We start from the raw sequence: 21,867 nt of genomic DNA, 5'->3' as shown, positions 1-21,867 counted from the left end.
CTTTGAGTTCTCGGCAAACCAAGGATAAAATCCATGCTTTCCTCATTCCATGGCTGTACAGGTACGGGCAGAGGTGTATACAAGCCCTTGGTGAACGTGCTCTTAGCCTTTTGACATACCACACATTTCGCCACGATCTCTTGCACGTCCTTATTCATTCTCGGCCAGTAGAAATGTTCACTTAGGATGTCACTCGTCTTATTAACTCCAAAGTGTCCAAAGAATAGCCCCGCCATGAGCTTCTCGTACCAACAACTCCCTAATCGACCCATTCGGAATGCATAGCCGATTACCCTTGAAGAGATAGCCATCACGAACAAGATACAAACCCGTCGGATCAATGATTTCTTTTGAAAATTCTGGATCGACTTGTACGATTCCTTGATATGTTCGAAACCAAGAATCCTTGCATCCAACTCAATCAACAATGAATGCCTTCGTGATAATGCATCAGCCACGATATTAGAACTTCCCGTCTTATATTTTGAAGAAAACGTGAATGATTGCAAGAATTCTACCCATTTGGCATGTCTTTGATTTAACTTTTGCTGTCCATGGATGTGTTTAAGAGCCTCGTGATCAGAATGTAAAATAAACGGCTTCGGACGCAGATAATGACTCCAATGATCCAATGCTCTCACGATTGCATAAAACTCCTTGTCATAGGTTGAATAGTTCAACCTTGCACCGTTTAATTTCTCATTTGAAATATGCAATAGGCCTCTTTTCTTGTATTAACACGGCACCAATCCCAACACCACTTGCATCACACTCGACTTCAAACAATTTATTAAAATCAGGTAGTGCTAAAACAAGTCCGGAGCATAGCTTGCGTTTCACTTCTTCAAACGCCTTTTGGGCGCTGTTAGTCCACACGAACTCTCCCTTCTTGGTTAGCTCTGTAATTGGAGCCACAATCGAGCTAAAACCCTGGATGAACCGTCTATAAAATGATGCTAAACCATGAAAGCTTCGCACCTCTGTAGTTGATTTCGGAACTGGCCAGGCTTGAATAGCATCGACCTTGGATGGGTCCATACTTACTCCGTCTTTTCCCACAATATAACCAAGAAAGACAACACTTGAGACCATAAAAGTACATTTTTCCAACTTACCATAAAGCTTCGATCTCGCAACACTTCAAACACACTCGCAAATGTCGTTTGTGCGACTCTTCATCTTTGCTATAAATCAGGATGTCGTCAAGATAGACCACCACAAATTTGTTAAGGAACGGCCTCAACACTTCATTCATCAACCTCATAAACGAACTAGGAGCATTGCACAATCCAAACGGCATCACAAGCCATTCATATAATCCTTGCTTCGTTTTAAACGCGGTCTTCCACTCATCCCCTTCTCGAATCCTCATTTGATGGTAGCCACTCCTCAAATCCAGTTTAGAAAAGACACACGAACCAGAAAGTTCGTCAAGCATATCATCAAGTCTTGGCATAGGAAAGCGATATTTGATTGTAATGTTATTCACCGCTCTACTATCAATGCACATTCTCCAAGTCCCTTCCTTCTTTGGCACTAGTAACGCAGGCACCGCACAAGGACTTAAACTCTCTTGAACATATCCTCTATCTATCAATTCTTGGACTTGTCTCTGTAACTCCTTTGCTTCCTCCGGATTACAACGATAGGCCGGCTTATTAGGCAATGCCGCCCCTGGAATCAGATCTATTTGGTGTTCAATACCACGTGAAGGAGGTAACCCATCCGGTAATTCATCCGGAAACACATCCCGGAACTCTTCTAATAGCTCCTGTACCCCACGGTCATTACACACACCAACGGACCCTAATTCACGAACCATCAGCACATAAGTTCGTTCTCCACGAGCTAAAGCTTCCTCAACCTCCCGAGCCTCCATAAACATACTCCCCTTCTTTGTTTTAGACTCTTTAATCTTGTTAGGTGACATAGGTTTCAGATTATATCTCACATTACCCTTCATCACGCTATACACATTGGCTCTCCCGTCATGTTCAACCTTTCTATCGAATTGCCAAGGCCTACCCAACAGAATGTGGCATGCATTCATAGGAATTATATCGCACCACACCTCATCGATAGGGTCCTAAACTCAACGAAACTAAGGCTTGTTTCTTAACTTGAATCCCATTCTCCCCATTCAGCCAATGCAATTTATATGGTTTAACTCGGTCTTTAGTTTGCAATTTTAGTTCATCAACAAGGTCCCTTGCTACTACATTAGCACACGATCCACTATCAATAATAAGATTGCAAATTTTACGGTTTACCTTGCACCGAGTATGGAAGATTTGCTCCCGTTGTTCATTCTCAACAACCCGTTTCCATATGCAAATTACGCAGCACTAAGCACTCCTCGTCACTCAACGGATCCAAATCATAGACTATTCCTTCACCATCAGTTTCAACATTCCCTTGGACTGTTTCTTCCTCTGGCGTGACAAATACGGGGATCAAATCACATAATTCTTGAGCTGTTAGGGCTCGTTTCTGAGGACATTCGTTTGCTATATGTCCATAGCCTTGACACTTGAAACAACGCCTCAAAGAATTCCCTTTTGGCTCGGCAACAACCTTTCCTTTGTCCTTGGGTTCTTCTTTCGGGGTTTCTTTAGCCTTGCTAGGAGCTGGCCTGGAATACGAACTTGTTCCCGAACTTTGTCCCTTGGAATAAGTATAAGGTTTTCGTGCCTTATCATGCTTTTCGAATTTTAACGCCAATCTGCAGACATCGCTAAATCCATCGAAATTCTGAATTTCTACCTTCGTTGCAATTGCGGGTGTTAGGCCCTTGATGAATCTCGCCACTCTTAGCTCTTCTTTCTCCTCAAGATCGCACACGATTGACATCTTTTCGAATTCTTTGATGTAATCAGTCACGGACATGCTTCCTTGCTCTAAAGATTGGAGCTTTAAGTAGTTATCTTGCTCATAATCCCTTGGCAGGAATCGCCTCATCAAGTGCTTCTTTAGTTTGATCCAAGATTCGATCTTGTCTTTGCCTTCCTTTCTTCTTTGTTTTTTCAGATTTTCGTACCATAAAGATGCATACTTTGTAAGTTTCAAGATTGCAACTTTAAATTGCTTCTTGTCATCGTATTCTTTATACTCGAAAACCCTTTCAGGTTGTCTTATCCAATCCAGAAATTTTTCCGGATCCATCTCGCCATCAAAGTCAGGAATATCGAGTTTTAAACCCCGATCATCATCGTTCTTATTTTTTGACTTCCTCTTTGGCTGCTCGTCCTCTTCTTCAGATTCGGATGGAGTGTCCGATTCTTTTTTCTTCTCTTTAGCCTTCAACATGCTTGCTATATTTTTCAACACATAAGCCATCTGAGCCATCTCCAATTTCAGCTCGTTATGACCATCTTCCCATGTTTTCGGACCTTCTTCACCGTCTTTAACCATGATTAGCAACGTCCCAAGACAGATCTATTAAGGAATAAATCTGAACTTAGCTCTGGTAACCAATTTGATGTAAAACCGTATGAAAAAACGAGATTGAACAGATCGTTGAACTGTTCGTTCGAGTTTGCTATTCCTGAGATTGTATATGTCGTGATACTTGGTAAATTTGCAGCGGAAATTGTGTTGTTTGGACTGATTATTTCGTGATTATGAATGTAACTGGATAGTATGGTGAATTCCTAGTCCTAACCTCGCAAGGTGTCAAACGCAGATTCACGCAATCGACCTCGCAAGGAAGATCTAAAGATTAAGCTCGCAAACCTAATCAGAATAATGCTCACAAATGTAAACAATTTTTATTGCTGGAAATTCGATGATCTTTCTCTAATCATACACGGCCTAATATACTCCTAAACGAGGTCACAAGTCGACCTAAACCCTAGCTTGGAAATTAAGCTATCTTTCCTTTTCCTAAACTAACTAGGAAAATTATTCCCCTTTCCTAAACTAACTAGGAAAGTAATTAAAATACTAAAAACTAGAATACAATCAGATTTAGGGTATTCTAATTTGACTAGGATTAGGAAAATCTAGCTTTCCTAACTTTATTAGAAATAGTAATTAACTAACTTATTATTCCTACACGATTTAGGAAACCGTGTATCCTAATTATCCTAGGAGCCGTGATACGCAGCCCAGAGCCGTGTTATGCGGCTCCCATGCCTTCCCATTTTAGCATCAACACATTTCTCGATCCAAGCTCAAATCCTTTTACTAGTTGAGTTACATTTCGACTAATAAGAAGTTCATTTGCTTGTTCCGAACATGCTCCTGCATCATTTAGTCCTTGTGACTCGTTGTTTAAACCATTTTTCCTTGTTTATTAGTCCTTGTGACTCGTTGTGAAAAACATTTGTCCTTGTTATTGTGACTAGTTGTGTGAACCATTTGTCCTTGTTCATTAATCCTTGTGACTCGTTGTGTAAACTATTTGTCCTTGTTCATTAGTCCTTGTGACTCGTTGTGTAAACCATTTGTCCTTGTTCATAAGTCCTTGTGACTCATTGTGTAAACTATTTGTCCTTGTTCATTAGTCCTTGTGACTCATTTTGTGAACCATTTGTCCTTGTTCTTTAGTCCTTGTGACTCGTTGTTTAAACCATTTGTCCTTGTTTATTAGTCTTTGTGACTCGTTGTGTAAACCATTTCTCCTTGTTATTGTGACTTGTTGTGTGAACCATTTTTCCTTGTTCATTAGTCCTTGTGACTCGTTGTGTGAACCATTTGTCCTTGTTCATTAGTCCTTGTGATCATAGTGTAAACTATTTGCCCTGGTTCATTAGTCCCTGTGACTCGTTGTGTAAACCGTTTGTCTTTGTTCATTAGTCCTTGTGACTCGTTGTGTGAACCATTTGTTCTTGTTCATTAGTCCATATGACTCTTTGTGTGAACCATTTGTCTTTGTTCTTTAGTCCTTATTACTCGTTGTTTAAACCATTTATCTTTGTTTATTAGTCCTTGTGACTCTTTGTGTGAACCATTTATCCTTGTTTTGTGACTTTTTGTGTGAACCATTTTTCCTTGGTAATTAGTCCTTGTGACTCGTTGTGTGAACCATTAGTCCTTGTTCATTAGTCCTTGTTATTCGTTGTGTGAACCATTTGTCCTTGTTCATTAGTCCTTGTGACTCATTGTGTGAACCGTTTGTCCTTGTTTATTAGTCCATATGACTCGTTGTGTGAACCATTTGTCCTTGTTGTTTAGTCGTTGTGACTCGTTGTTTAAACCATTTTAGTTTAGTCCTTGTGACTCGTTGTTTAAACCATTTTTCTTTGTTTATTAGTCCTTGTGACTCGTTGTGAAAACCATTTGTCCTTGTTATTGTGACTAATTGTGTGAACCATTTGTCCTTGTTCATTAATCCTTGTGACTAGTTGTGTAAACTATTTGTCCTTGTTCATTAGTCCTTGTGACTCGTTGTGTAAACCATTGTCCTTGTTATTGTGACATGTTGTGTGAACCATTTTTCCATGTTCATTAGTCCTTATGACTCGTTGTGTGAACCATTTGTCCTTGTTTATTAGTCCTTGTGACTCGTTGTGTGAACCATTTGTCCTTGTTCATTAATCTTTGTGACTACTTGTGTGAATCATTTGTTCTTGTTCATTAGTCCATATGACTCTTTGTGTGAACCATTTGTCCTTGTTCTTTAGCCCTTGTGACTCGTTGTTTAAACCATTTGTCGTTGTTTATTTGTCATTGTAACTCGTTGTGTAAACCATTTGTCCTTGTTATTGTGACTTGTTGTGTGAACCATTTTTCCTTGTTCATTAGTCCTTGTGACTCTTTGTGTGAACCATTTGTCCTTATTCTTTAGAGCTTGTGACTCGTTGTTTAAACGGTTTGTGCTTGTTTATTAGTCCTTGTGACTCGCTTTGTGAACCATTTGTCCTTGTTCATTAGTCCTTGTGACTCGTTGTGTGAACCATTTGTTCTTGTTCATTAGTCCATATGACTCTTTGTGTTAACCATTTGTCCTTGTTTTTTGTCCTTATGACTAGTTGTTTAAACCATTTGTCTTTGTTTATTAGTCCTTGTGACTCATTGTGTGAACCATTTATCCTTGTTATTGTGACTTTTTGTGTGAACCATTTTTCTTGTTAATTAGTCCTTGTGACTCGTTTTGTGAACCATTTGTCCTTGTTCATTAGTCCTTCTAACTCGTTGTGTGAACCATTTGTCCTTGTTCTTTTGTCCTTGTGACTCGTTGTTTAAACCATTTGTCCTTGTTTATTAGTACTTGTGACTCGTTGTGTGAACCATTTGTCCTTGTTCATTAGTCCTTATGACTCGTTATGTGAACCATTTGTTCTTGTTCATTAGTCCATATGACTCTTTGTGTGAACCATTTGTCCTTGTTCTTTAGTCCTTATGACTCGTTGTTTAAACCATTTTTCCTTGTTTATTAGTCCTTGTGACTCGTTGTGAAAACCATTTGTCCTTGTTATTGTGACTAGTTGTGTGAACCATTTGTCCTTGTTCATTAATCCTTGTGACTCGTTGTGTGAACCATTTATCCTTGTTATTGTGACTTTTTGTGTGAACCATTTTTCCTTGGTAATTAGTCCTTGTGACTCGTTGTGTAAATCATTAGTCCTTGTTCATGAGTCCTTGTGACTCATTGCGTGAACCGTTTGTCCTTGTTTATTAGTCTATATGAGTCGTTGTGTGAACCATTTGTCCTTGTTGTTTAGTCCTTGTGACTCGTTGTTTAAACCATTTTTCCTTCTTTATTAGTCCTTGTGACTCGTTGTGAAAAACATTTGTCCTTGTTATTGTGACTAGTTGTGTGAACCATTTGTCCTTGTTCATTAATCCTTGTGACTCGTTGTGTAAACTATTTGTCCTTGTTCATTAGTCCTTGTGACTCGTTGTGTAAACCATTGTCCTTGTTATTGTGACTAGTTGTGTGAACCATTTGTCCTTGTTCATTAATCCTTGTGACTCGTTGTGTGAACCATTTATCCTTGTTATTGTGACTTTTTGTGTGAACCATTTTTCCTTGGTAATTAGTCCTTGTGACTCGTTGTGTAAATCATTAGTCCTTGTTCATTAGTCCTTGTGACTCATTGCGTGAACCGTTTGTCCTTGTTTATTAGTCTATATGAGTCGTTGTGTGAACCATTTGTCCTTGTTGTTTAGTCCTTGTGACTCGTTGTTTAAACCATTTTTCCTTCTTTATTAGTCCTTGTGACTCGTTGTGAAAAACATTTGTCCTTGTTATTGTGACTAGTTGTGTGAACCATTTGTCCTTGTTCATTAATCCTTGTGACTCGTTGTGTAAACTATTTGTCCTTGTTCTTTAGTCCTTGTGACTCGTTGTGTAAACCATTGTCCTTGTTATTGTGACTTGTTGTGTGAACCTTTTGTCCTTGTTTATTAGTCCTTGTGACTCGTTGTGTGAACCATTTGTCCTTGTTCATTAGTCCTTGTGACTCGTTGTGTGAACCATTTGTCCATGGTCTTTAGTCCTTGTGACTCGTTGTTTAAACCATTTGTCCTTGTTTATTTGTCTTTGTAACTCGTTGTGTAAACCATTTGTCCTTGTTATTGTGACTTGTTGTGTGAACCATTTTTCCTTGTTCATTAGTCCTTGTGACTCTTTGTGTGAACCATTTGTCCGTATTCTTTAGAGCTTGTGACTCGTTGTTTAAATGGTTTGTGCTTGTTTATTAGTCCTTGTGACTCGCTTTGTGAACCATTTGTCCTTGTTCATTAGTCCTTGTGACTCGTTGTGTGAACCATTTGTTCTTGTTCATTAGTCCATATGACTCTTTGTGTTAACCATTTGTCCTTGTTTTTAGTCCTTATGACTCGTTGTTTAAACCATTTGTCTTTGTTTATTAGTCCTTGTGACTCAAAGTGTGAACCATTTATCCTTGTCATTGTGACTTTTTGTGTGAACCATTTTTCTTGTTAATTAGTCCTTGTGACTCGTTTTGTAACCATTTGTCCTTGTTCATTAGTCCTTCTAACTCGTTGTGTGAACCATTTGTCCTTGTTCTTTTGTCCATGTGACTCTTGTTTAAACCATTTGTCCTTGTTTATTAGTACTTGTGACTCGTTGTGTGAACCATTTGTCCTTGTTCATTAGTCCTTATGACTCGTTGTGTGAACCATTTGTTCTTGTTCATTAGTCCATATGACTCTTTGTGTGAACCATTTGTCCTTGTTCTTTAGGCCTTATGACTCGTTGTTTCAACCATTTTTCTTTGTTTATTAGTCCTTGTGACTCGTTGTGAAAACCATTTGTCCTTGTTATTGTGACTAGTTGTGTGAACCATTTGTCGTTGTTCATTAATCCTTGTGACTCGTTGTGTGAACCATTTATCCTTGTTATTGTGACTTTTTGTGTGAACCATTTTTCCTTGGTAATTAGTCCTTGTGACTCGTTGTGTAAACCATTAGTCCTTGTTCATTAGTCCTTGTGACTCATTGCGTGAACCGTTTGTCCTTGTTTATTAGTCCATATGAGTCGTTGTGTGAACCATTTGTCCTTGTTGTTTAGTCCTTGTGACTCGTTGTTTAAACCATTTTTCCTTGTTTATTAGTCCTTGTGACTCGTTGTGAAAAACATTTGTCCTTGTTATTGTGACTAGTTGTGTGAACCATTTGTCCTTGTTAATTAATCCTTGTGACTCGTTGTGTAAACTATTTGTCCTTGTTCATTAGTCCTTGTGACTCGTTGTGTAAACCATTGTCCTTGTTATTATGACTAGTTGTGTGAACCATTTGTCCTTGTTCATTAATCCTTGTGACTCGTTGTGTGAACCATTTATCCTTGTTATTGTGACTTTTTGTGTGAACCATTTTTCCTTGGTAATTAGTCCTTGTGACTCGTTGTGTAAACCATTAGTCCTTTTTCATTAGTCCTTGTGACTCATTGCGTGAACCGTTTGTCCTTGTTTATTAGTCCATATGAGTCGTTGTGTGAACCATTTGTCCTTGTTGTTTAGTCCTTGTGACTCGTTGTTTAAACCATTTTTCCTTGTTTATTAGTCCTTGTGACTCGTTGTGAAAAACATTTGTCCTTGTTATTGTGACTAGTTGTGTGAACCATTTGTCCTTGTTCATTAATCCTTGTGACTCGTTGTGTAAACTATTTGTCCTTGTTCATTAGTCCTTGTGACTCGTTGTGTAAACCATTTGTCCTTGTTCATACGTCCTTGTGACTGTTGTGTAAACTATTTGTCCTTGTTCATTAGTCCTTGTGACTCATTTTGTGAACCATTTGTCCTTGTTCTTTAGTCCTTGTGACTCGTTGTTTAAACCATTTGTCCTTGTTTATTAGTCTTTGTGACTCGTTGTGTAAACCATTTCTCCTTGTTATTGTGACTTGTTGTGTGAACCATTTTTCCTTGTTCATTAGTCCTTGTGACTCGTTGTGTGAACCATTTGTCTTTGTTCATTAGTCCTTGTGACTGTTGTGTAAACTATTTGCCCTTGTTCATTAGTCCCTGTGACTCGTTGTGTGAACCGTTTGTCCTTGTCCATTAGTCCTTGTGACTCGTTGTGTGAACCATTTGTTCTTGTTCATTAGTCCATATGACTCTTTATGTGAACCATTTGTCCTTGTTCTTTAGTCCTTATTACTCGTTGTTTAAACTATTTATCTTTGTTTATTAGTCCTTGTGACTCGTTGTGTGAACCATTTATCCTTGTTATTGTGACTTTTTGTGTGAACCATTTTTCTTGTTAATTAGTCCTTGTGACTCGTTTTGTAAACCATTTGTTCTTGTTCATTAGTCCTTCTAACTCGTTGTGTGAACCATTTGTCCTTGTTCTTTTGTCCTTGTGACTCTTGTTTAAACCATTTGTCCTTGTTTATTAGTACTTGTGACTCGTTGTGTGAACCATTTGTCCCTGTTCATTTGTCCTTATGACTCGTTGTGTGAACCATTTGTTCTTGTTCATTAGTCCATATGACTCTTTGTGTGAACCATTTGTCCTTGTTCTTTAGTCCTTCTGACTCGTTGTTTCAACCAATTTTCCTTGTTTAGTAGTCCTTGTGACTCGTTGTGAAAACCATTTGTCCTTGTTATTGTGACTAGTTGTGTGAACTGTTTGTCCTTGTTCATTAATCCTTGTGACTCGTTGTGTGAACCATTTATCCTTGTTATTGTGACTTTTTGTGTGAACTTTTTTTCCTTGGTAATTAGTCCTTGTGACTCGTTGTGTAAACCATTAGTCCTTGTTCATTAGTCCTCGTGACTCATTGCGTGAACCGTTTGTCCTTGTTTATTAGTCCATATGAGTCGTTGTGTGAACCATTTGTCCTTGTTGTTTAGTCCTTGTGACTCGTTGTTTAAACCATTTTTCCTTGTTTATTAGTCCTTGTGACTCGTTGTGAAAAACATTTGTCCTTGTTATTGTGACTAGTTGTGTGAACCATTTGTCCTTGTTCATTAATCCTTGTGACTCGTTGTGTAAACTATTTGTCCTTGTTCATTAGTCCTTGTGACTTGTTGTGTAAACCATTGTCCTTGTTATTGTGACTAGTTGTGTGAACCATTTGTCCTTGTTCAATAATCCTTGTGACTCGTTGTGTGAACCATTTATCCTTGTTATTGTGACTTTTTGTGTGAACCATTTTTCCTTGGTAATTAGTCCTTGTGACTCGTTGTGTAAACCATTAGTCCTTGTTCATTAGTCCTTGTGACTCATTGCGTGAACCGTTTGTCCTTGTTTATTAGTCCATATGAGTCGTTGTGTGAACCATTTGTCCTTGTTGTTTAGTCCTTGTGACTCGTTGTTTAAACCATTTTTCCTTGTTTATTTGTCCTTGTGACTCGTTGTGAAAAACATTTGTCCTTGTTATTGTGACTAGTTGTGTGAACCATTTGTCCTTGTTCATTAATCCTTGTGACTCGTTGTGTAAACTATTTGTCCTTGTTCATTAGTCCTTGTGACTCGTTGTTTAAACCATTTTTCTTTGTTTATTAGTCCTTGTGACTCGTTGTGAAAACCATTTGTCCTTGTTATTGTGACTAGTTGTGTGAACCATTTGTACTTGTTCATTAATCCTTGTGACTCGTTGTGTAAACTATTTGTCCTTGTTCATTAGTCCTTGTGACTCGTTGTGTAAACCATTTGTCCTTGTTCATACGTCCTTGTGACTGTTGTGTAAACTATTTGTCCTTGTTCATTAGTCCTTGTGACTCATTTTGTGAACCATTTGTCCTTGTTCTTTAGTCCTTGTGACTCGTTGTTTAAACCATTTGTCCTTGTTTATTAGTCTTTGTGACTCGTTGTGTAAACCATTGTCCTTGTTATTGTGACTAGTTGTGTGAACCATTTGTCCTTGTTCATTAATCCTTGTGACTCGTTGTGTGAACCATTTATCCTTGTTATTGTGACTTTTTGTGTGAACCATTTTTCCTTGGTAATTAATCCTTGTGACTCGTTGTGTAAACCATTAGTCCTTGTTCATTAGTCCTTGTGACTCATTGCGTGAACCGTTTGTCCTTGTTTATTAGTCCATATGAGTCGTTGTGTGAACCATTTGTCCTTGTTGTTTAGTCCTTGTGACTCGTTGTTTAAACCATTTTTCCTTGTTTATTAGTCCTTGTGACTCATTGTGAAAAACATTTGTCCTTGTTATTGTGACTAGTTGTGTGAACCATTTGTCCTTGTTCATTAATCCTTGTGACTCGTTGTGTAAACTATTTGTCCTTGTTCTTTAGTCCTTGTGACTCGTTGTGTAAACCATTGTCCTTGTTATTGTGACTTGTTGTGTGAACCTTTTGTCCTTGTTTATTAGTCCTTGTGACTCGTTGTGTGAACCATTTGTCCTTGTTCATTAGTCCTTGTGACTCGTTGTGTGAACCATTTGTCCATGGTCTTTAGTCCTTGTGACTCGTTGTTTAAACCATTTGTCCTTGTTTATTTGTCTTTGTAACTCGTTGTGTAAACCATTTGTCCTTGTTATTGTGACTTGTTGTGTGAACCATTTTTCCTTGTTCATTAGTCCTTGTGACTCTTTGTGTGAACCATTTGTCCGTATTCTTTAGAGCTTGTGACTCGTTGTTTAAATGGTTTGTGCTTGTTTATTAGTCCTTGTGACTCGCTTTGTGAACCATTTGTCCTTGTTCATTAGTCCTTGTGACTCGTTGTGTGAACCATTTGTTCTTGTTCATTAGTCCATATGACTCTTTGTGTTAACCATTTGTCCTTGTTTTTAGTCCTTATGACTCGTTGTTTAAACCATTTGTCTTTGTTTATTAGTCCTTGTGACTCAGTGTGTGAACCATTTATCCTTGTCATTGTGACTTTTTGTGTGAACCATTTTTCTTGTTAATTAGTCCTTGTGACTCGTTTTGTAACCATTTGTCCTTGTTCATTAGTCCTTCTAACTCGTTGTGTGAACCATTTGTCCTGGTTCTTTTGTCCATGTGACTCTTGTTTAAACCATTTGTCCTTGTTTATTAGTACTTGTGACTCGTTGTGTGAACCATTTGTCCTTGTTCATTAGTCCTTATGACTCGTTGTGTGAACCATTTGTTCTTGTTCATTAGTCCATATGACTCTTTGTGTGAACCATTTGTCCTTGTTCTTTAGGCCTTATGACTCGTTGTTTCAACCATTTTTCTTTGTTTATTAGTCCTTGTGACTCGTTGTGAAAACCATTTGTCCTTGTTATTGTGACTAGTTGTGTGAACCATTTGTCGTTGTTCATTAATCCTTGTGACTCGTTGTGTGAACCATTTATCCTTGTTATTGTGACTTTTTGTGTGAACCATTTTTCCTTGGTAATTAGTCCTTGTGACTCGTTGTGTAAACCATTAGTCCTTGTTCATTAGTCCTTGTGACTCATTGCGTGAACCGTTTGTCCTTGTTTATTAGTCCATATGAGTCGTTGTGTGAACCATTTGTCCTTGTTGTTTAGTCCTTGTGACTCGTTGTTTAAACCATTTTTCCTTGTTTATTAGTCCTTGTGACTCGTTGTGAAAAACATTTGTCCTTGTTATTGTGACTAGTTGTGTGAACCATTTGTCCTTGTTAATTAATCCTTGTGACTCGTTGTGTAAACTATTTGTCCTTGTTCATTAGTCCTTGTGACTCGTTGTGTAAACCATTGTCCTTGTTATTATGACTAGCTGTGTGAACCATTTGTCCTTGTTCATTAATCCTTGTGACTCGTTGTGTGAACCATTTATCCTTGTTATTGTGACTTTTTGTGTGAACCATTTTTCCTTGGTAATTAGTCCTTGTGACTCGTTGTGTAAACCATTAGTCCTTTTTCATTAGTCCTTGTGACTCATTGCGTGAACCGTTTGTCCTTGTTTATTAGTCCATATGAGTCGTTGTGTGAACCATTTGTCCTTGTTGTTTAGTCCTTGTGACTCGTTGTTTAAACCATTTTTCCTTGTTTATTAGTCCTTGTGACTCGTTGTGAAAAACATTTGTCCTTGTTATTGTGACTAGTTGTGTGAACCATTTGTCCTTGTTCATTAATCCTTGTGACTCGTTGTGTAAACTATTTGTCCTTGTTCATTAGTCCTTGTGACTCGTTGTGTAAACCATTTGTCCTTGTTCATACGTCCTTGTGATTGTTGTGTAAACTATTTGTCCTTGTTCATTAGTCCTTGTGACTCATTTTGTGAACCATTTGTCCTTGTTCTTTAGTCCTTGTGACTCGTTGTTTAAACCATTTGTCCTTGTTTATTAGTCTTTGTGACTCGTTGTGTAAACCATTTCTCCTTGTTATTGTGACTTGTTGTGTGAACCATTTTTCCTTGTTCATTAGTCCTTGTGACTCGTTGTGTGAACCATTTGTCTTTGTTCATTAGTCCTTGTGATCATTTGTGTAAACTATTTGCCCTTGTTCATTAGTCCCTGTGACTCGTTGTGTGAACCGTTTGTCCTTGTCCATTAGTCCTTGTGACTCGTTGTGTGAACCATTTGTTCTTGTTCATTAGTCCATATGACTCTTTATGTGAACCATTTGTCCTTGTTCTTTAGTCCTTATTACTCGTTGTTTAAACTATTTATCTTTGTTTATTAGTCCTTGTGACTCGTTGTGTGAACCATTTATCCTTGTTATTGTGACTTTTTGTGTGAACCATTTTTCTTGTTAATTAGTCCTTGTGACTCGTTTTGTAAACCATTTGTTCTTGTTCATTAGTCCTTCTAACTCGTTGTGTGAACCATTTGTCCTTGTTCTTTTGTCCTTGTGACTCTTGTTTAAACCATTTGTCCTTGTTTATTAGTACTTGTGACTCGTTGTGTGAACCATTTGTCCCTGTTCATTAGTCCTTATGACTCGTTGTGTGAACCATTTGTTCTTGTTCATTAGTCCATATGACTCTTTGTGTGAACCATTTGTCCTTGTTCTTTAGTCCTTCTGACTCGTTGTTTCAACCAATTTTCCTTGTTTAGTAGTCCTTGTGACTCGTTGTGAAAACCATTTGTCCTTGTTATTGTGACTAGTTGTGTGAACTGTTTGTCCTTGTTCATTAATCCTTGTGACTCGTTGTGTGAACCATTTATCCTTGTTATTGTGACTTTTTGTGTGAAGCTTTTTTCCTTGGTAATTAGTCCTTGTGACTCGTTGTGTAAACCATTAGTCCTTGTTCATTAGTCCTCGTGACTCATTGCGTGAACCGTTTGTCCTTGTTTATTAGTCCATATGAGTCGTTGTGTGAACCATTTGTCCTTGTTGTTTAGTCCTTGTGACTCGTTGTTTAAACCATTTTTCCTTGTTTATTAGTCCTTGTGACTCGTTGTGAAAAACATTTGTCCTTGTTATTGTGACTAGTTGTGTGAACCATTTGTCCTTGTTCATTAATCCTTGTGACTCGTTGTGTAAACTATTTGTCCTTGTTCATTAGTCCTTGTGACTTGTTGTGTAAACCATTGTCCTTGTTATTGTGACTAGTTGTGTGAACCATTTGTCCTTGTTCAATAATCCTTGTGACTCGTTGTGTGAACCATTTATCCTTGTTATTGTGACTTTTTGTGTGAACCATTTTTCCTTGGTAATTAGTCCTTGTGACTCGTTGTGTAAACCATTAGTCCTTGTTCATTAGTCCTTGTGACTCATTGCGTGAACCGTTTGTCCTTGTTTATTAGTCCATATGAGTCGTTGTGTGAACCATTTGTCCTTGTTGTTTAGTCCTTGTGACTCGTTGTTTAAACCATTTTTCCTTGTTTATTTGTCCTTGTGACTCGTTGTGAAAAACATTTGTCCTTGGTATTGTGACTAGTTGTGTGAACCATTTGTCCTTGTTCATTAATCCTTGTGACTCGTTGTGTAAACTATTTGTCCTTGTTCATTAGTCCTTGTGACTCGTTGTTTAAACCATTTTTCTTTGTTTATTAGTCCTTGTGACTCGTTGTGAAAACCATTTGTCCTTGTTATTGTGACTAGTTGTGTGAACCATTTGTACTTGTTCATTAATCCTTGTGACTCGTTGTGTAAACTATTTGTCCTTGTTCATTAGTCCTTGTGACTCGTTGTGTAAACCATTTGTCCTTGTTCATACGTCCTTGTGATCATTGTGTAAACTATTTGTCCTTGTTCATTAGTCCTTGTGACTCATTTTGTGAACCATTTGTCCTTGTTCTTTAGTCCTTGTGACTCGTTGTTTAAACCATTTGTCCTTGTTTATTAGTCTTTGTGACTCGTTGTGTAAACCATTGTCCTTGTTATTGTGACTAGTTGTGTGAACCATTTGTCCTTGTTCATTAATCCTTGTGACTCGTTGTGTGAACCATTTATCCTTGTTATTGTGACTTTTTGTGTGAACCATTTTTCCTTGGTAATTAGTCCTTGTGACTCGTTGTGTAAACCATTAGTCCTTGTTCATTAGTCCTTGTGACTCATTGCGTGAACCGTTTGTCCTTGTTTATTAGTCCATATGAGTCGTTGTGTGAACCATTTGTCCTTGTTGTTTAGTCCTTGTGACTCGTTGTTTAAACCATTTTTCCTTGTTTATTAGTCCTTGTGACTCGTTGTGAAAAACATTTGTCCTTGTTATTGTGACTAGTTGTGTGAACCATTTGTCCTTGTTCATTAATCCTTGTGACTCGTTGTGTAAACTATTTGTCCTTGTTCTTTAGTCCTTGTGACTCGTTGTGTAAACCATTGTCCTTGTTATTGTGACTTGTTGTGTGAACCTTTTGTCCTAGTTTATTAGTCCTTGTGACTCGTTGTGTGAACCATTTGTCCTTGTTCATTAGTCCTTGTGACTCGTTGTGTGAACCATTTGTCCATGGTCTTTAGTCCTTGTGACTCGTTGTTTAAACCATTTGTCCTTGTTTATTTGTCTTTGTAACTCGTTGTGTAAACCATTTGTCCTTGTTATTGTGACTTGTTGTGTGAACCATTTTTCCTTGTTCATTAGTCCTTGTGACTCTTTGTGTGAACCATTTGTCCGTATTCTTTAGAGCTTGTGACTCGTTGTTTAAATGGTTTGTGCTTGTTTATTAGTCCTTGTGACTCGCTTTGTGAACCATTTGTCCTTGTTCATTAGTCCTTGTGACTCGTTGTGTGAACCATTTGTTCTTGTTCATTAGTCCATATGACTCTTTGTGTTAACCATTTGTCCTTGTTTTTAGTCCTTATGACTCGTTGTTTAAACCATTTGTCTTTGTTTATTAGTCCTTGTGACTCATTGTGTGAACCATTTATCCTTGTCATTGTGACTTTTTGTGTGAACCATTTTTCTTGTTAATTAGTCCTTGTGACTCGTTTTGTAACCATTTGTCCTTGTTCATTAGTCCTTCTAACTCGTTGTGTGAACCATTTGTCCTTGTTCTTTTGTCCATGTGACTCTTGTTTAAACCATTTGTCCTTGTTTATTAGTACTTGTGACTCGTTGTGTGAACCATTTGTCCTTGTTCATTAGTCCTTATGACTCGTTGTGTGAACCATTTGTTCTTGTTCATTAGTCCATATGACTCTTTGTGTGAACCATTTGTCCTTGTTCTTTAGGCCTTATGACTCGTTGTTTCAACCATTTTTCTTTGTTTATTAGTCCTTGTGACTCGTTGTGAAAACCATTTGTCCTTGTTATTGTGACTAGTTGTGTGAACCATTTGTCGTTGTTCATTAATCCTTGTGACTCGTTGTGTGAACCATTTATCCTTGTTATTGTGACTTTTTGTGTGAACCATTTTTCCTTGGTAATTAGTCCTTGTGACTCGTTGTGTAAACCATTAGTCCTTGTTCATTAGTCCTTGTGACTCATTGCGTGAACCGTTTGTCCTTGTTTATTAGTCCATATGAGTCGTTGTGTGAACCATTTGTCCTTGTTGTTTAGTCCTTGTGACTCGTTGTTTAAACCATTTTTCCTTGTTTATTAGTCCTTGTGACTCGTTGTGAAAAACATTTGTCCTTGTTATTGTGACTAGTTGTGTGAACCATTTGTCCTTGTTAATTAATCCTTGTGACTCGTTGTGTAAACTATTTGTCCTTGTTCATTAGTCCTTGTGACTCGTTGTGTAAACCATTGTCCTTGTTATTATGACTAGTTTGTGTGAACCATTTGTCCTTGTTCATTAATCCTTGTGACTCGTTGTGTGAACCATTTATCCTTGTTATTGTGACTTTTTGTGTGAACCATTTTTCCTTGGTAATTAGTCCTTGTGACTCGTAGTGTAAACCATTAGTCCTTTTTCATTAGTCCTTGTGACTCATTGCGTGAACCGTTTGTCCTTGTTTATTAGTCCATATGAGTCGTTGTGTGAACCATTTGTCCTTGTTGTTTAGTCCTTGTGACTCGTTGTTTAAACCATTTTTCCTTGTTTATTAGTCCTTGTGACTCGTTGTGAAAAACATTTGTCCTTGTTATTGTGACTAGTTGTGTGAACCATTTGTCCTTGTTCATTAATCCTTGTGACTCGTTGTGTAAACTATTTGTCCTTGTTCATTAGTCCTTGTGACTCGTTGTGTAAACCATTTGTCCTTGTTCATACGTCCTTGTGACTGTTGTGTAAACTATTTGTCCTTGTTCATTAGTCCTTGTGACTCATTTTGTGAACCATTTGTCCTTGTTCTTTAGTCCTTGTGACTCGTTGTTTAAACCATTTGTCCTTGTTTATTAGTCTTTGTGACTCGTTGTGTAAACCATTTCTCCTTGTTATTGTGACTTGTTGTGTGAACCATTTTTCCTTGTTCATTAGTCCTTGTGACTCGTTGTGTGAACCATTTGTCTTTGTTCATTAGTCCTTGTGACTCGTTGTGTAAACTATTTGCCCTTGTTCATTAGTCCCTGTGACTCGTTGTGTGAACCGTTTGTCCTTGTCCATTAGTCCTTGTGACTCGTTGTGTGAACCATTTGTTCTTGTTCATTAGTCCATATGACTCTTTATGTGAACCATTTGTCCTTGTTCTTTAGTCCTTATTACTCGTTGTTTAAACTATTTATCTTTGTTTATTAGTCCTTGTGACTCGTTGTGTGAACCATTTATCCTTGTTATTGTGACTTTTTGTGTGAACCATTTTTCTTGTTAATTAGTCCTTGTGACTCGTTTTGTAAACCATTTGTTCTTGTTCATTAGTCCTTCTAACTCGTTGTGTGAACCATTTGTCCTTGTTCTTTTGTCCTTGTGACTCTTGTTTAAACCATTTGTCCTTGTTTATTAGTACTTGTGACTCGTTGTGTGAACCATTTGTCCCTGTTCATTAGTCCTTATGACTCGTTGTGTGAACCATTTGTTCTTGTTCATTAGTCCATATGACTCTTTGTGTGAACCATTTGTCCTTGTTCTTTAGTCCTTCTGACTCGTTGTTTCAACCAATTTTCCTTGTTTAGTAGTCCTTGTGACTCGTTGTGAAAACCATTTGTCCTTGTTATTGTGACTAGTTGTGTGAACTGTTTGTCCTTGTTCATTAATCCTTGTGACTCGTTGTGTGAACCATTTATCCTTGTTATTGTGACTTTTTGTGTGAAGCTTTTTTCCTTGGTAATTAGTCCTTGTGACTCGTTGTGTAAACCATTAGTCCTTGTTCATTAGTCCTCGTGACTCATTGCGTGAACCGTTTGTCCTTGTTTATTAGTCCATATGAGTCGTTGTGTGAACCATTTGTCCTTGTTGTTTAGTCCTTGTGACTCGTTGTTTAAACCATTTTTCCTTGTTTATTAGTCCTTGTGACTCGTTGTGAAAAACATTTGTCCTTGTTATTGTGACTAGTTGTGTGAACCATTTGTCCTTGTTCATTAATCCTTGTGACTCGTTGTGTAAACTATTTGTCCTTGTTCATTAGTCCTTGTGACTTGTTGTGTAAACCATTGTCCTTGTTATTGTGACTAGTTACGTGAACCATTTGTCCTTGTTCAATAATCCTTGTGACTCGTTGTGTGAACCATTTATCCTTGTTATTGTGACTTTTTGTGTGAACCATTTTTCCTTGGTAATTAGTCCTTGTGACTCGTTGTGTAAACCATTAGTCCTTGTTCATTAGTCCTTGTGACTCATTGCGTGAACCGTTTGTCCTTGTTTATTAGTCCATATGAGTCGTTGTGTGAACCATTTGTCCTTGTTGTTTAGTCCTTGTGACTCGTTGTTTAAACCATTTTTCCTTGTTTATTTGTCCTTGTGACTCGTTGTGAAAAACATTTGTCCTTGTTATTGTGACTAGTTGTGTGAACCATTTGTCCTTGTTCATTAATCCTTGTGACTCGTTGTGTAAACTATTTGTCCTTGTTCATTAGTCCTTGTGACTCGTTGTTTAAACCATTTTTCTTTGTTTATTAGTCCTTGTGACTCGTTGTGAAAACCATTTGTCCTTGTTATTGTGACTAGTTGTGTGAACCATTTGTACTTGTTCATTAATCCTTGTGACTCGTTGTGTAAACTATTTGTCCTTGTTCATTAGTCCTTGTGACTCGTTGTGTAAACCATTTGTCCTTGTTCATTAGTCCTTGTGACTCATTTTGTGAACCATTTGTCCTTGTTCTTTAGTCCTTGTGACTCGTTGTTTAAACCATTTGTCCTTGTTTATTAGTCTTTGTGACTCGTTGTGTAAACCATTTCTCCTTGTTATTGTGACTTGTTGTGTGAACCATTTTTCCTTGTTCATTAGTCCTTGGGACTCGTTGTGTGAACCATTTGTCCTTGTTCATTAGTCCTTGTGACTGTTGTGTAAACTATTTGCCCTTGTTCATTAGTCCCTGTGACTCGTTGTGTGAACCGTTTGTCCTTGTTCATTAGTCCTTGTGACTCGTTGTGTGAACCATTTGTTCTTGTTCATTAGTCCATATGACTCTTTGTGTGAACCATTTGTCTTTGTTCTTTAGTCCTTATTACTCGTTGTTTAAACCATTTATCTTTGTTTATTAGTCCTTGTGACTCTTTGTGTGAACCATTTATCCTTGTTATTGTGACTTTTTGTGTGAACCATTTTTCCTTGGTAATTAGTCCTTGTGACTCGTTGTGTGAACCATTAGTCCTTGTTCATTAGTCCTTGTTATTCGTTGTGTGAACCATTTGTCCTTGTTCATTAGTCCTTGTGACTCATTGTGTGAACCGTTTGTCCTTGTTTATTAGTCCATATGACTCGTTGTGTGAACCATTTGTCCTTGTTGTTTAGTCCTTGTGACTCGTTGTTTAAACCATTTTAGTTTAGTCCTTGTGACTCGTTGTTTAAACCATTTTTCTTTGTTTATTAGTCCTTGTGACTCGTTGTGAAAACCATTTGTCCTTGTTATTGTGACTAATTGTGTGAACCATTTGTCCTTGTTCATTAATCCTTGTGACTAGTTGTGTAAACTATTTGTCCTTGTTCATTAGTCCTTGTGACTCGTTGTGTAAACCATTGTCCTTGTTATTGTGACATGTTGTGTGAACCATTTTTCCTTGTTCATTAGTCCTTATGACTCGTTGTGTGAACCATTTGTCCTTGTTTATTAGTCCTTGTGACTCGTTGTGTGAACCATTTGTCCTTGTTCATTAATTTTTGTGACTTGTTGTGTGAATCATTTGTTCTTGTTCATTAGTCCATATGACTCTTTGTGTGAACCATTTGTCCTTGTTCTTTAGCCCTTGTGACTCGTTGTTTAAACCATTTGTCCTTGTTTATTTTCTTTGTAACTCGTTGTGTAAACCATTTGTCCTTGTTATTGTGACTTGTTGTGTGAACCATTTTTCCTTGTTCATTAGTCCTTGTGACTCTTTGTGTGAACCATTTGTCCTTATTCTTTAGAGCTTGTGACTCGTTGTTTAAACGGTTTGTGCTTGTTTATTAGTCCTTGTGACTCGCTTTGTGAACCATTTGTCCTTGTTCGTTAGTCCTTGTGACTCGTTGTGTGAACCATTTGTTCTTGTTCATTAGTCCATATGACACTTTGTGTTAACCATTTGTCCTTGTTTTTAGTCCTTATGACTAGTTGTTTAAACCATTTGTCTTTGTTTATTAGTCCTTGTGACTCATTGTGTGAACCATTTATCCTTGTTATTGTGACTTTTTGTGTGAACCATTTTTCTTGTTAATTAGTCCTTGTGACTCGTTTTGTGAACCATTTGTCCTTGTTCATTAGTCCTTCTAACTCGTTGTGTGAACCATTTGTCCTTGTTCTTTTGTCCTTGTGACTCGTTGTTTAAACCATTTGTCCTTGTTTATTAGTACTTGTGACTCGTTGTGTGAACCATTTGTCCTTGTTCATTAGTCCTTATGACTCGTTGTGTGAACCATTTGTTCTTGTTCATTAGTCCATATGACTCTTTGTGTGAACCATTTGTCCTTGTTCTTTAGTCCTTATGACTCGTTGTTTAAACCATTTTTCCTTGTTTATTAGTCCTTGTGACTCGTTGTGAAAACCATTTGTCCTTGTTATTGTGACTAGTTGTGTGAACCATTTGTCCTTGTTCATTAATCCTTGTGACTCGTTGTGTGAACCATTTATCCTTGTTATTGTGACTTTTTGTGTGAACCATTTTTCCTTGGTAATTAGT

General features: G+C 37.6%; 1 protein-coding gene across 1 annotated transcript; it reads right to left on the bottom strand.

Annotated features, from left to right (window-relative positions):
• Nucleotides 1-699: 699 nt before the first annotated feature.
• Nucleotides 700-2,050, bottom strand: LOC141613815 (uncharacterized). Its single transcript, XM_074432560.1, has 2 exons — nt 1,509-2,050; nt 700-1,081 (listed from the first exon to the last, which is right to left on the bottom strand). The coding sequence occupies exons 1-2, from the start codon at nt 2,048-2,050 to the stop codon at nt 700-702; spliced, it is 924 nt and encodes a 307-aa protein (XP_074288661.1).
• Between the last annotated feature and the right edge of the window lie 19,817 nt (nt 2,051-21,867).

This window comes from Silene latifolia, chromosome 11, assembly GCF_048544455.1.
Source record: "Silene latifolia isolate original U9 population chromosome 11, ASM4854445v1, whole genome shotgun sequence".
NCBI classification, from domain to species: Eukaryota; Viridiplantae; Streptophyta; class Magnoliopsida; order Caryophyllales; family Caryophyllaceae; genus Silene; species Silene latifolia.
The sequence above is the reverse complement of the archived record's forward strand: the minus strand, read 5'-3'. Positions and strand labels throughout refer to the sequence as shown.

What these genes read in the sequence shown, in the direction of transcription:
- LOC141613815 (XM_074432560.1), bottom strand. Translation starts at nt 2,050, where the DNA reads ATGAATGCATGCCACATTCTGTTGGGTAGGCCTTGGCAATTCGATAGA. An exon ending in AAGGAAGGGACTTGGAGAAT is followed by an intron (nt 1,082 to 1,508) that starts GTGCATTGATAG and finishes TATGGTCTCAAG; the next exon opens with TGTTGTCTTTCTTGGTTATA.